Source organism: Alosa sapidissima, chromosome 16, assembly GCF_018492685.1.
Source record: "Alosa sapidissima isolate fAloSap1 chromosome 16, fAloSap1.pri, whole genome shotgun sequence".
In the NCBI taxonomy this organism is placed as follows: domain Eukaryota; kingdom Metazoa; phylum Chordata; class Actinopteri; order Clupeiformes; family Clupeidae; genus Alosa; species Alosa sapidissima.
In genome coordinates this window covers 4,089,297-4,104,185 of record NC_055972.1, presented here as the reverse complement: position 1 = coordinate 4,104,185, position 14,889 = coordinate 4,089,297, and the positions used below count along the sequence as shown (strand labels likewise).

Below are 14,889 nucleotides of genomic sequence, written 5' to 3'. Positions count from 1 at the left end.
GGAGTCTCATTGCCTTAAAGGGGTGACCGTGATTTGTTCAAGTAAGAGTTGTTCCTGGACCAACATTCGAAAGACTGTCCTCGACCAACAACTCTTTAACCAATCACAGCCTTGTGATGTCATCAATGTGAGCCTTCTGCTTCTCCCATTGCCATTTTGAAATTTCCCTCCAGAAACAACCAGTGGGCCACCATAACTTGTATCTCAATATGGGTAGGTCCTTGCATTTTTGTGTGTAAAATAGTTGTAAAATAAAATAATTCTGAGTGGAATCTGAACATATGCACCTTAGATTTGTTTTATTTTCGTTTTAGCTTACTTGGTTCTATGTTTCTCTAATGTTAGCTGCTAGGCTAGGGACCATACATTTACTGTAATACATTAGCTTCCTAATAGGTGATTCAGTGGCTATGCATCTTTTAAACTTATTTTGAAGGGATACAGTAGTTGAAGTAGCTTTGAAGCTCATTTAGCAATCTTGGTGCCGCTGTTATTATTGCAAACTTTTGGACTACTAGTGTAGCTTGGTAATAGGCTAAAGCAGTCACTTTTGTTTGGACATGGTCCTGAAGCGATGTTGCCATGTTGGTCCAGGACCGCTACTAGAATGTTGTTACAGGACCACCTTTAGAATGTTGGTCCAAGACCGTCATTACAATGTTGGTCCAGGACCCACATTGTCATGTTTGTCCAGACCATTTTTACAATGTTGGTCCAGGACCCACATTGTCATGTTTGTCCAGGACCGTCGTTACAATGTTGGTCCAGGACCGTCTTTACAATGTTGGTCCAGGACCCACATTGTCATGTTTGTCCAGGACCGTCATTACAATGTTGGTCCAGGACCCACATTGTCATGTTTGTCCAGGACCATCATTACAATGTTGATCCAGAACCCACATAGTCATGTTTGTCCAGGACCGTCATTACAAAGTTGGTCCAGGACCGACTTTACAATGTTGTCTTTTACAACGTTGGTACAGGACCGTCTTTAGAATGTTGGTCCAGCACCATCTTTACATGTTAATCCTGGACCAACATCACCATATTGATTCTGGACCAACATTGTAAAGACGGTCCTGGACCAACATGGTGATGTCACTCCTGGAAAATGTACAACAAACAAAAGTGACTGCTTAGTCTATTAATAAGAAGAGACCCAATAGTTGAAATAGCTTTGAAGCTCATTTAGCAATCTTGTTGCCATGGTAATTCATGCTAATGTTAGCTGCTAGGCTAGGATACAAAAAATACCTTGCTAATAGCAATACAAATCTGTCAGTTGTTGTTAGACTGTTTTTTTTTTCTTGCTACATTTCTGAGAAACTTGTTGTGATGTTCACATGTTTAAACCTTTATACAATAAGCTGCAAAATATTTTTGTCTGCTTTATTTATTCCAGGTCCATTATAGGGAAGTTTATCCAGGTACATCACAGGGAAGTTGGTCCAGGTCCATCACAGTTAAGCTAGTTCAGGTCCATCACAGAGAAGTTGCTTCATGTCCATCACAGTGAACCTGGTCCAGGTCCATCACAGTGAAGTTGGTCCAGGCTCATCATAAGAAAGTTGGTCCAGGTCCATCACAGGGAAGCTGGTTCAGGTCCATCGCAGGGATGTTGGTCCAGGCTCATCATAAGAAAGTTGGTCCAGGTCCATCACAGGGAAGCTGGCCCAGGTCCATCATAAGAAATACCAGTCTGCACACACTCTGCTCTGGTCTGGACCCAAATGGATGGTCAAGAGCCTTGTGCAATGGCAGCAATGTCTGCTACACAAGCGAAACATCACTGTTTTAGTTTAATTTTCTCCTCATTAATTTGTTTATACTATAATTTAAGGGGGTGGGACATGGAACAGCAGTTAAAGAAAGATGAGTTTAGTAGGGGATTGACTTTTAGCATGTTAAGCTATGGAGACTGATGGAGTGTGGGTCGTTAAGGGCACTTATTTGGAAAAATATATTGAAATATATTTTAAGTGTCAAAATGTTTTCTTCCTGTCAATTTTGAATATTTACATATATTTCAAAATATATTGTGAAAATATATTTCAAATATTTATTTGTGTATGGGGAACATTATATTAATGGAAACACTTACTGTTACAGCTATAAAAATGGCAGAATCATCGATATGCATGATATTTCCATTCCATAACTGAGAGGTGGGCTACGCGCTTCACAATGATGGCAAAGAGTTGTTAACGTTATGTGGTTTGTCCTTCACATAACGCAGATTTTTGTGGCAAGACATGCATGCTGCTTGACTTGGTTCCACTTCCTATATACCACATAACAATAATCCTGGAAATTTAAATGAAGGATCAATATTCGGTTTTCCTTTATTTAATTTTAAAATATTCGGTCCTCGGTCGGGACAAATTAAACATACAGCTTAAGCCATAACAACTTCCCATAACTTCAATGTTTTATAACATACCATGAATGGTACTTCCAAAAGGTCTCATTAGATAGATTGGTGCTGGGTAATATGAACGTCTGATAACAACTCTTTGCCGTCATTGTAAAGTGTGTAGCCCACCTCAAACATGGGACAGGGACAGTACTTTTATCTGCTGTCACTGTTCATGTGGCTCACACTGTCCACTCACTTCCCCCTTTTTGATGGACCATTACTAGGCAAGCTTCAAGTGCCCTCATAAACAAAACCACAGTATATCAGTTTCTAAATCTGCAGTCAGCAAGTCCCCAAATAATGTATTCAAGACCAGCCACTGTTTCCAATAGGAAATGTGACTCAATTGTACAACGGTTCAAAGATTACTCAAAAGGTTAAAGGCTATATTGGGTAAAGTTATACCGATGTCCCTGACTTTATAGCGATAACTGTTCTTTTGTGAAACATTATGTTACAATAATAATTGTGAATGCTATTCTATGTTGCCAAAGTCATTCCAGACAATGACAATGCACCCAAACTCTTTTGCAACCAATAAACATGATTCTCTGAGATTGTAAAATACACTGATTCAAATTCACTGCCAAACACAGGCATTGCATATGGTCTAAAAATCACCTGCTCAGTGACACATTAATCACCAGCTCAGTGACACATTAACCCTTACAGGTACAGTACTGGCAGGACAGCTTGTGGCGTGATTAATGGCAAACAAATGCATAAGAACATTAGAAGAAACATTATAAGAAACATTAGTAGAACTTTATATGAGAACAAAACAGATCTCTAGTGTATACAAATGCAGATTTGAAAAAAATATAGAGTTCATTTCACTAGACTTTCTGTTCACAGTCCATATTACAAGTTCATATTACAGAAAAGGTCTGATTATGAAATCTTCATTGAGCCCTCTTGGGGCCAAAGTTCACTGGTGGGTCAGATCTAAAAAGCCTCTCTTTTTAAAAAGCTGACTGTTTTTTGACTGTTCTATCCCTATGAACCTCAGAGCTGAGAGTGGGTGTTTGTTAAAATGAACAGCCAGGAGACTCTTATCATCATTGTTTCTGATGTTGCTTTTGTGTTCACATTGTCTTCAGAGCACTGCATGTTTTTCCTACATATGCTTTCCCACAGGGACATTTGATCAAATATACCTAATTAGTAGTGCTGCATGTGATTTTTCCTTAACCCATAGTTCTTTTCCTGTTATAGGGTGATTGAAGGAGTGACATTTGTGTGTGAACGTGTCCTGTGCACAGTGTCCACATGGATCATTTCCATCTGGAAATGTTGCGGTGTTGGTGCAGGTGGGCAGTCTGTTTTCATAAATGAAAATAGGAAATAAAATATATACAAAAAACATATATCTTGACAAAATCAGGGGTGTAATTGGCAAAGGTAACCCCCCCCCCCCCCCCTCCCCCCCCCCCCCCGATGGTTCGAGTACTTTAGTGTACTATAGTGTTGGCTACCGTATATTTACATCACCTACACTTCATAAAATTCATGAGGCAAATCCTATGCGAGGGTGGCACTGGAAAAGGGCCCTTAAAGGAAATATATTTGGGGCAAATACTAGAGGTTTCAAAAAAGAACATTTTAAAAAAATAACCCTTTAAATGATGACATCTGATGACTTTTATGGGAAGTATTGATACATTGAGATACATATATTTCAAACATTATAGCATATTACAATACAGCCTATAAGGCCTAAAGAAAACTAATTTATAATAGAGCAAAGTAGATGTAGCCTATAGACCTACACAAGACTAAACCAAATATGGCTAAAATATATAGGCCATCATGATCATTTTGCCAACAGTGACGCAGAACCATGCATTTTTTTCCATTTATAACATGTTTTGTTTATAACTTAAACCAACATTGAGTTAAAATGTTGACTAAATTATTTACTATACTCCTACTTGATGATAATATATAGCCTGCCCCCCCTAACAGTCCTCTGGGCCTACATACAAAATAGTGAATCATGTGATAGGCCTACTGATATTTTGATGCTGATTGAAGTGGTTGCAACTTGAAGGTTGTTGATATTTCAGTTCCAAAGATTCAAATTACATCGATTCCTCTCCTCCCAAAGTAACACTGTAGGTCCTACCACCTCTCCTCCTAAAATAAACGGTAGGCTCTGTTTTAAGCTACTGCACCAGGATTGTGTAGGCTAAGCGGCTACAACACTAGTTTTACAAGCGCACACACTAAATGGAGAGCTAGGGTTAAAATGCGGACTGCGCCTTTAAATTGGCAACTTTTTATCTATCAGCACAATGCTACAGTAGGCTATTTCCACTAAATATTCAGCTCAATGTTATGTGCAAGACGTTTACTAAGTATGCCAAAGGTTTGATCTCGCACCGTCACCATAACGTTACATTTTCTCATGGTGAGATGGCATCCTAAAATATGTTTTAGACAAGGGGCGCAAGGTTCACGGAGGTGAACCGCTGGGACAAACGCGAAATGACAAGGTGTTAACTAAACAATGTAGTAGGCCTAATAGACAGGCTTTGAAACCTGTAAGGTCTGTCACAGTTAACTTCAAGCACAGCTTACACGCACAGAAATTAAAATTCAATATCAGCATCACGAGATTCATTATCGTAAAATCCTGACAGCGAACCCGATGCAAAGCCAAAACGAGGGGGGGGGGGGAAACTTCATACATGATGTCTTTTTAAATCAATTTGTTGACCTTTACCGTTTCATGGCTTCTGCTGAGAAGTGCGCCACACACACTGAACTTCTGAGTGTGTGTGGCGCAGCTGATCAACCCATCTACTTTCACTTTCAATTAAATCCTAGTAAACGGAATACACTACAAGCGGCGTGATATTCGGAAAGATGTGAAGCACAAAACCGTCGTCATTGTCAGCGGCCTGTTATAATGATGGCCTGTGTAATGCAGAAATATAGCCTACCTCTGATCGACAGACCCCCCCCCCCCCTAAAAAAACTCATCGGATCTATACGAATTGCGTGGGTCTCATTTTCAAGTCGAAAAAAAACGGAATTCCGTTTAAAAACGGAAGAATCACACCCCTGCAAAATATATATTGACAAATATGACAAAAATATATTTTTTTGACACTTAAAATATAATTCAATATATTTTTTCCAAATAAGTGCTCTTACCGACCAACACTCCATCAGTCTCCATAGCTTAACATGGCAAAAGTCAATCCCCTACTTGAACTGCTGTTTCATGTCCCACCCCCTTAAATTATAGTATAAACAGATTAATGAGGAGAAAATTAAATTGAAACAGTGATGTATCTCGTGTGTAGCAAACGTTCCTGCAATTGCACAAGGCTGTTGACCATTCATTTGGGTCCAGACCAGAGCAGTGTGTGCAGACTGCAGGTCCATTCTTATGATGGACCTGGGCCAGCTTCCCTGTGATGAACCTGGACCAACTTCCCTGCGATGGACCTGAACCAGCTTCACTGTGATGGACCTAGACCAGCTTCCCTATGATGGACCTGGACCAGCTTCCCTGTGATGGACTTGGACCAGCTTCACTGTGATGGACTTGGACCAACTTCCTTATGATGGACCTGAACCAGCTTCACTGTGATGGACCTGGACCAACTTCCCTGTACTGGACCTGAACTAGCTTCACTGTGATGGACCTGAACCAACTTCCTTATGATGGGCCTGGACCAGCTTCACTGTGATAGACCTGGACCAACTTCCCTGTGATGGACCTGGACTAGCTTCACTGTGATGGACTTGGAAAAACTTCCCTATAATGGACCTGGAATAAACAAAGCAGACAAAAACAACATTGAACAACATTGTAGTGTTGGTCCTGGACAAACATGACAATGTGGGTCCTGGACCAACATTGTAATGACGGTCCTGGACAAACATGACAATGTGGGTCCTGGACCAACATTGTAAAAACGGTCCTGGAACAACATTCTAATGGCGGTCCTGGACCAACATGACAAACGTCGCTCCAGGACCATGTACAAACAAAAGCAACTGCTTTAGCCTATTACCAAGCTACATTAGTAGTCCAAAAGTGTGCACATTAGCCAGTGAACTAACATTACACCGACTTGGCACTTCACATAGTTGCATGCTGCACCTACCTATTAGCAAGCTAATTTGGTAGCATAAATGTATGTTCCTTAGCCTAGCCTCTAACATTTGCAAGAATAACAGCGGCACCAAGACTACTAAATGAGCTTCAAAGCTACTTCAACTACTGTATCCCTTCAAAATAAGTTATTTAAAAGATGCATAGCCACTGAACTACCCATTATTAGGAAGCTAATGTATTACAGTAAATGCATGGTCCCTAGCCTGGCAGCTAACATTAGACAAACATAAAACCAAGTCAGCTAAAACGAAAATAAAATAAAATCTAAGGTGCATATGTTCAGATTCCTATCAGAATTATTTTATTTTACAACTATTTTACACACAAATATGCAAGGACCTACCTGTATTGAGATTCAAGTTACGGTGACCAACTGATTGTTTCTGGAGGGAAATTTCAAAATCGCAATGGGAGAAGCAGAAGGCTCACATTGATGACATCACAAGGCTGTGATTGGTTAAAGAGTTGTTGGTCCAGGACGGTCTTTAGAATGTTGGTCCAGGAACAACTCTTACTTGAACAAATCACGGTCACCGCCTTAAAGGAGCTGGAGTCTCATTGCCTTAAAGGTGCTGGAGTTTCATTGCCTTAAAAGGTGCTGGAGTCTCATTGCCTTAAAGGAGGCAGCCGTGGCCTACTGGTTAGCGCTTTGAACTTGGAACCGGAGGATTGCCAGTTCGAACCCCGACCAGTAGGCACGGCTGAAGTGCCCTTGAGCAAGGCACCTAACCCCTCACTGCTCCCTGAGCGCCGCTGTTGTTGCAGGCAGCTCACTGCGCCAGGATTAGGGGCCGTTTACACGAAACCGCCGGGTGAATTTTCTCTTACCGCTTTCACACCTTTAACAACACCGGCAAGAAAAAACCTCACGTGTACACACAGAGGTGTAACCGGCTAAATGTGCTGTAGTGTATATGCCAGACCAGTCGATGGCGCCGCTGTGCAGAAGCTTCACGATAATTTTGTGTGAATCGCGTAGAAGAAAATATTGTTGAAACAGTTTGTTAAGCCAGAGAATGTCTAATAAGGGCTCTGGTTAATCAGTCGCATGAAATAAGGAGACTACAGACAATTCGGTTTTCAATTCAACTGTTAAACTAAAAGTTCATTTTTAAGGTATGTGACTGCTAAGTGACATTTCAAATGCTTAGCCTACGCATTGCATTAGGTCTGAGCACCACTGGAGAAAACACTAACATGCAGTAAGCTAATGTTTAACTAAGTTAAGCTAACGTGTGCTTCTAACTTAGCCACTAAAGGCTGATAGGCTACATTGTGCACATAATTCATGACAGGGGAAAGAAAAACATTTTAATATGATAAATAAATGGTTTGGTTTGTTTTGACAAGCAGCATGTCAGGTCGAGTGCCGTGGCTGAGTTGAGAGGTGGGGCTATGGCGTCATAAAGTTGCCGGCTTCGCACCTACAGGCGTCTACACGGCGAAAATTAGTTCCCACTTCGGAAGCCGGTTTCAAAAGCTATCGGTTTCAGTCTCCTAAACTGCCGGCGTCGTGTACACGCAAGGCGTAACCGTTAACAAAACCTCACCGGTGAAACCGGCGTTGTGTAAACGGCACCTCAGTGTGTGCTTCACCTCACTGTGTTCACTGTGTGCTGAGTGTGTTTCACTAATTCACGGACTGGGATAAATGCAGAGACCAAATTTCCCTTATATATATATATATACTTATACTATACTTAAAGGTAACAACATCTGGTCAGACTGAAGTCTCATTGCCTTAAAGGTAACAACATCTGGTCAGACTGGAGTCTCATTGCCTTAAAGTTGCTGGAGTCTCATTGCCTTAAAGGTGCTGGAGTCTCATTGCCTTAAAGGTGCTGGTGAGATGGTGATCTTCAGCCATAGAGGACTCCAGGCGGGAGCTAGTGATTGGCATACCCAAAACAGTCCAGAAAACTCCTCTGTAGAGAGGCAAGAAGCTCAGGAAGTAGACTTGAAACAGTTAAGAAGCTCTGCACGTGGATGTGAAACGGTTAAAAAGCTCAGGACGTGGACTTGAAACAGTTAAGAAGTGGATTTGAAACGGTTAAAAAGCTCAGGACGTGGACTTGAAACAGTTAAGAAGCTCAGCACGTGGATTTGAAATGGTTAATCAATGTCACAGCATTGAACCAGCCACAAGTTTGTCCAAATGGATGACACTCGCGCTCCAGCCCATTGGTGCTCACGGAGCAGGACCACAGATTCAGCAGGAGGTCCTGGGCCCCTTCAGAAGACTGAACCCAGACACACAAATCATTTGAGCAGACTTTAAAGGACAATTACGGTGCAAAATGAACCTAGGGGTTAATAACACATGTGTACCGAGTTTGTCCGTTCTCTGGGATATGTTTTCATGCTATTGACGTGACCAATTTTACCACAAACCGCTAATTAACGTTGAACGCTAGTCTTCGGGGCAAACACAAAGTAAAAAGAAATCACTATTTCTATACCACTAACAAGGCTCAAAATAGCACCACACTTCCATGGTAGCATAATGAAGGGCCCTACATGTAAACCGAAGCATTGAGAACTTTGTAAGTGTACAGACAGTCAGAGGCGTATCAAGCTTTTTAAAAGTGTGGGGGTTGTGGGATAGGAAAATGAAACAATCTGGCCAAATTATAAATAACTCCCTACAGGGAGGCAAGCATTTTCTGAGAGGGGTGCGGACTATATTGGTATCTCATGTTATATATCAAGAAATCATTTCAGAAATTATGTTTTGTGCATATGGGTTAGCAGGCTACAATAAATTGCTTAACAGACAGCAGCCTAATTTTGAGGTATCACTAATAAGTATAAGTACTGTATTTATACTCTTTTGATCCCGTGAGGGAAATTTGGTCTCTGCATTTAACCCAATCCATGAATTAGTGAAACACACTCAGCCAGTGTTGTAATGTAACGGAGTACAAATACTTTGTTACTGTACTTAAATATTTACTTCGCTATTTAAATTTATGTCAACTTTCACTTTTACTCCACTACATTTCCTAGATAAAATGTATACTTTTACTCCGTTATATTTCCACTAAGCATCTTCGTTACTCGTTACTAAAACATAAAATTAGAAGAAATGTGTGCGACTGCAATAAGGGAGGTTTGGCGAATCACTGCTCCTAGATTGCATTACGCACGCTGCTCGCTCTATTTCAGCGCTTGTTTGTTGCTAAAGGAGGACGCACAACTGAAACCGCCATGGAAGCACGAGCACCTACTGGAGGACCTCCCATTATCATAGACGACCACCCCGACGATAGTGGTGAACTCGGTGAACAGGGTAGTGGTGAAGATAACGTCATACACCCGTGGCCGTATTTGCAAGGAATGTTTCTGTACATTGGCAGCTTACTGTAAAGCTGAACACTCCGCTACCTGCCTCAGCGGCCTGTGAAAGGCTATTTAGCATCGCAGGACTTGTCTTCAGTCCAAGAAGAGTAAGACTGAATCAGGCCTGGATTAGGTAATCTGGAGAATTCTCGGTGGGCCGCTTCACTTTTGGGCCGGTCGAGGAAAAAAATATTGACATTTGTCACGTTAGTCTATCTTTTCTTAAAGTAGGACACGTTCCGCATTCTGTGCATGACACCAATGCAATGCCTCTGCATGGGTTGTAACCTACGCGAGAGAGTTCTCCCCTCCCAAAAAGAGTTGGTTGGGTCCATATAGCCTGTTTTTTCCAAAAAGTTTTCTCAGATATGGATAGCCGAGCCGGCCCTACAGTAGACACAAGCGTCAGGAAGGATGGATGGTAGAAAGAGGCCAGGAGAGACTGAGCAGCAAATAACCCGGTCGACCAGTGAAAATGATGAGCCCGAAATTAGTGATGAGGAGGCCATGACTACAGGGACAAGTAGAGAGGATAAATTAAAGTTATTTAATGTAAGAAAGAGCAATTACATGATAAACCTGTATGCCTTGTTTGCTCAGATAAGGGTGTAGTAAAGGAGCAGGCTAAATCACCAAACAACAATATAGCCCACCCATGCAAAAAACATGTAGCCTATACTTTAGTCAATATGCCTCTTTGTGGAAGCGTGGGATAGGCTACATTTCAAAGGCTGTCTTTCTTTCTTTCTGTTTTTGTTAACTTGTGGAATAGTGGAATATTTTTTGTTAACTTCTCAGTTGAAGTGAATTATTATTACACATTTGTGGTTTATTATTATTATTACACATTTGTTGAACCATGGTACTAATAAAAACTAGAGGATAGTAAGAGCTGAAATGTTGTTTAATTTATCCAATTTCCACCACTATGTAAACTGTTGGCCAGTCTTGGGCCTGAAACTCCCAGGCACTGAATTCTGGCAACTTTGAAAACAAGCTTCTTTTGAAGATGAACACCTTTTCAGTTTCAACTAATGACTGGCATATTCGTAGCTGCTGGACATAGGTGGCCTGTGTGTGTGTGTGTGTGTGTGTGTGTGTGTGTGTGTGTGAGAGAGTGAGATGGTGACCTGGGGAGTAAGCCCTAGAAATGCTCATACCACATGACCAAAATGTTCTCCCTACCAGCAGGTCATTTTTTTTTTTAAAGAAATAAGTTATTTATTTTTCATTTTTACCTAAAGTTCATACAATACATTTCTGTTTCAGTTTTTTTCTTTGACGTCAGCTCTAAAAATATGCTGTTTGTTCTTTGAACTTAAGAGAATTGTGCCTGAAAAGTCCTGGAAAATAATGTGATTTTAAGTGAGATTAAGAAGATATGGGAACCCTGAATATGCTTTATGCTTTACTATAAGAAAGCCAAAATAAAGTTCACAATAAAAGTTCAAAATAAAACCGCTTGCTTTTTACTTTTTACTTCTACTTCAAATACTTAAGTACATTAAATATCAGACATCATCAGCAGTGAGCTGCCTGCAACAACAGCGGCGCTCGGGGAGCAGTGAGGGGTTAGGTGCCTTGCTCAAGGGCACTTCAGCCGCGCCTACTGGTGGAAGTTCGAACCGGCAACCCTCCGGTTCTAAGTCTGAAGCACTAACCAGTAGGCCACGGCTGCCCCATTAAATTAATACCTATTAAATAAATGTAAAGGACACAGAATAGTGACAGAACTGTAAGTTCTACCCAAACATATGCAAAGAGAATATAATTAAATTGTGTTGCATATAGCCAGCTTAATTAATGTAAATTTAAAGATTATGATTAGCAGTTTCTATGCGTTTTTTTACGCGATAGTTACAGGAAGCCACGTTGTTGTTTAAACTATTGTTGCCTCTAGCCCACGTTACCTCCAGTTTATTAAAAAGATTGTGTAGAAACAGTACCATTCACAGCATACAAGCGGGCGCCATCATGGCAAAACAGTCACGTGTGTGTGTGTGTGTCTGTGCGTGTGTGTGTGTGTGTGTCACCTTGTTGGTTGACGGAGTGCTGTCATTGGTCCAGAGGGGTGTGTCAGAGGGCAGGTAGGCGGGGACCAACAGGGCAGAGAAGCAGCCCAACAATAATACCACACTGATGCTCAGGTTCCTCTCCCTACACACACACACACACACACACACACACACCAGAGTTTCCGCTAGACAAAATGGTGCCGGTCAAAGTGACCGGCAGAGGTTTCGTTTTCCGGACATTTTGATGATATGCCGGTCAAATATCCTATTATCGCTTCTTAATTAGTCAAATTGAGGAAAACTGAAGACAGGATATGCGTAGCTTAAATAATTACATACATCAGGTTGTATAGAATGCAACATGTTCATTGGCCTAACTTCAACATGCCTAACAAGATCTAGTCAGTATCTTTTCATGGACAGCAAGAGTCCGCTTCGTTCGTTGTTTTAAAAGGTTATCTCCATTGGTGACTGTTTAACTTACACAGATGTGCACACACAAAAATGAGCGCTCACACCACTACCCGCTAATGCTATGCCTCTTTATTTGATAACAATAAATTAAGAAATGTTTCCTATTCTGGGAAATGTTTAGTTTCTTTTTCTTTCGGCCGCGGTTCCATGATACCGTTTAATTGTGCCAGAAATTATCCGCGGACCAGCAATCTCCTCGTCGAGGAGGCCCTAACCCTGCAGATCATAGACAGAGAACGCATAGGCCTACTGTATGCTTTGGGTAAAGAACACTTTGCATGTCCAGTGTACACGGAGAATGACAGTGTCTTGCAGTGGCGCAAAAAGTGGGTATGCGCTATATGCGGCGCATAGGGGCGCAGAACCATGGGGGCGCCAAAGCGATGGTTAAAAAAAAAAATAATAATAATGATAATAATAATAATAATATATTTGGTGTATTTTATATGTAGCTACTGTTGTACGTTTCTAAATCATTTCTGCATTTCCTCAATGTTAAATAACATTTTAGAGGACTAACAGGCTAGAGGGGGCGCCGTGAGCGCTGAGTGAGCAGGTAAGAGTAGTGAGTTTTCGTCTATGGAAAAAGATGGATAAAGCAAAAAAGCTGTCGGGGCTAAAATAGAAAAAGAAAGGGAAAATGAGATGGCATGTCAAGGGATGCGACAGTAGTTAAATAAGTGGATGTGAAAAGCAACAGGTAGGATTTAAAGTGTGACGTCTGTGCTTGGAAGCACACGTTTCATGTTCATGTTATTCATGTTACCAGACTAACTAGCGTTTGCTAAGCATATGCCGATTGAAACAGCCTATATTACATTCAGATAGCTAGGTGGCTACCATGCTCATACTGCACTTGTAATGGCAAACTGCAAACAGAAATGTCACACTAGCAACAACTCATTACATGATTCCATTTCCTAACAATGAAGACTCCTTGTAATTTAATATTGTGCTGTCAGTGTGGCGCAAACAAAGGCTAGAGTTGAATCAGCCTTATCCTTTGTGAGCAACAGCTGGCAAAAGGACATTATGAGAACCCGTATAATATAGGCTTACATATTAGGCTAAGGCTTATTCTCAAATTCAGATTGCGTCAGGGGACGGAATTATTAGCCAATTTCAATCGGACAATTTGACCGGAGAGATTTAATTTTGTCGGACATTTCATTTTTTTTACGGGACAACGGAAACCCTGACACACACATAAAATCAAGTAGAGAAGCAAGCAGCCCAATAACAAGACCACACTGACGCTTAGGTTCCTCTCCCTACACACACACATACACACACACACACAACAAACAAACAAACACAAACACACACACACACACTCCAGCGCACTGTTAACACAGCTAAGAGGATCATTGGAGCACCACTCCCCTCCCTGCAGGACATTTACACCACCCGCCTCACCCGCAAAGCACTAATGATTGTCAAGGATACAACCCACCCTGCACACGAACTGTTCAGCCTCCTGCCCTCTGGAAAGCGGTACAGGAGCCTCCGCTCCCGCACCACCAGACTGGCAAGTAGCTTCATCCACCAAGCAATCAGGATGCTGAACACTCTACCCACTCTCCCATCACTGACAGCCCCCCCCACCCACCAGCCAACCAGGAACCTAGGAAACTAGGATCCTGTCTACCAAACCCCCCCCCCCCCCCCCAGTTACTTCATGTAACTGTTAAGACTATAGAAATATACAACACAACTACCTCTATTTTTTTTTAATATATGTCCTATACTTCTATTTTGATACATACATGTTCTATATTTCAGTCTTGCACTTTAATTTAATGTTTATTGTCTATGGCTATGTCCATAGTATGTCTATGTCTGTATTTAAAGCATGTCTATGTCTGCATGGGAAAGTAAGAAACGAAATTTCAAATTCTTTGTATGACCAGTGCATGTAAAGAAATTGACAATAAAAGCCGACTTGACTTGACTTACCGGCTGATGAAAAAGTCTCTGGCCTCCCCACTCCTGCTGGCCTGCTGTGTGTGAGTGTATGTGTTGGCATGTGTGTGTGATAGAGAGTGTGTGTTGGTGTGTGTGTGAGAAAGAGAGTGTGTGTGTGAGACAGCGGGCAGTAGAGGCTCACTGTCGTCCTCCGGGTCAGTGACGCTCAACTTCTTCTGAGCCACCATCGTCCGTCTCCAGTCGCCCTCGCACACACACAAAGCGCTTTCAGATATAACCTCCGGAGTATATGCTTGACAAACCACTAGAGGTTTGTCAAACGGAGGTCCTACCCTGCGGACCTTACGGACCTATGTGTGAACGACATACACGCACGTTACAGAATCTCCGTGTGGTTGTCGAGTGAGGGGTGGGGGCTTGTAGAGTTCACAAGATGCGAGATATGACGCAGAATATATGCGGCCGCTGCCTGTCACAGCTGCTGTTTGTTTACAAAGTGTATGCATTATGTAGGCTAAAAAAGAAAAATCTATTGTGCGGAGGCTAATACTTGAAGTAGCCTAGTCACGTATGTGCGCACTTGAAAT

General features: G+C 41.6%; 1 protein-coding gene across 3 annotated transcripts in view; it reads right to left on the bottom strand.

Moving 5' to 3' along the window:
• Positions 1-14,667, bottom strand: part of st3gal7 (ST3 beta-galactoside alpha-2,3-sialyltransferase 7) — a 20,376-nt gene extending 5,709 nt beyond the window's left edge. For all 3 annotated transcript variants that reach the window (XM_042065479.1, XM_042065481.1, XM_042065480.1), the window contains exons 1-2: positions 14,333-14,667; positions 11,921-12,044 (exon numbers count right to left, since the gene is read on the bottom strand). In XM_042065479.1, coding sequence (XP_041921413.1) covers positions 11,921-12,044; positions 14,333-14,529 — 321 coding nt within the window. In that variant the 5' untranslated portion in view covers positions 14,530-14,667. The remainder of the gene's footprint in view (positions 1-11,920; positions 12,045-14,332) is intronic.
• Positions 14,668-14,889: the final 222 nt, after the last annotated feature.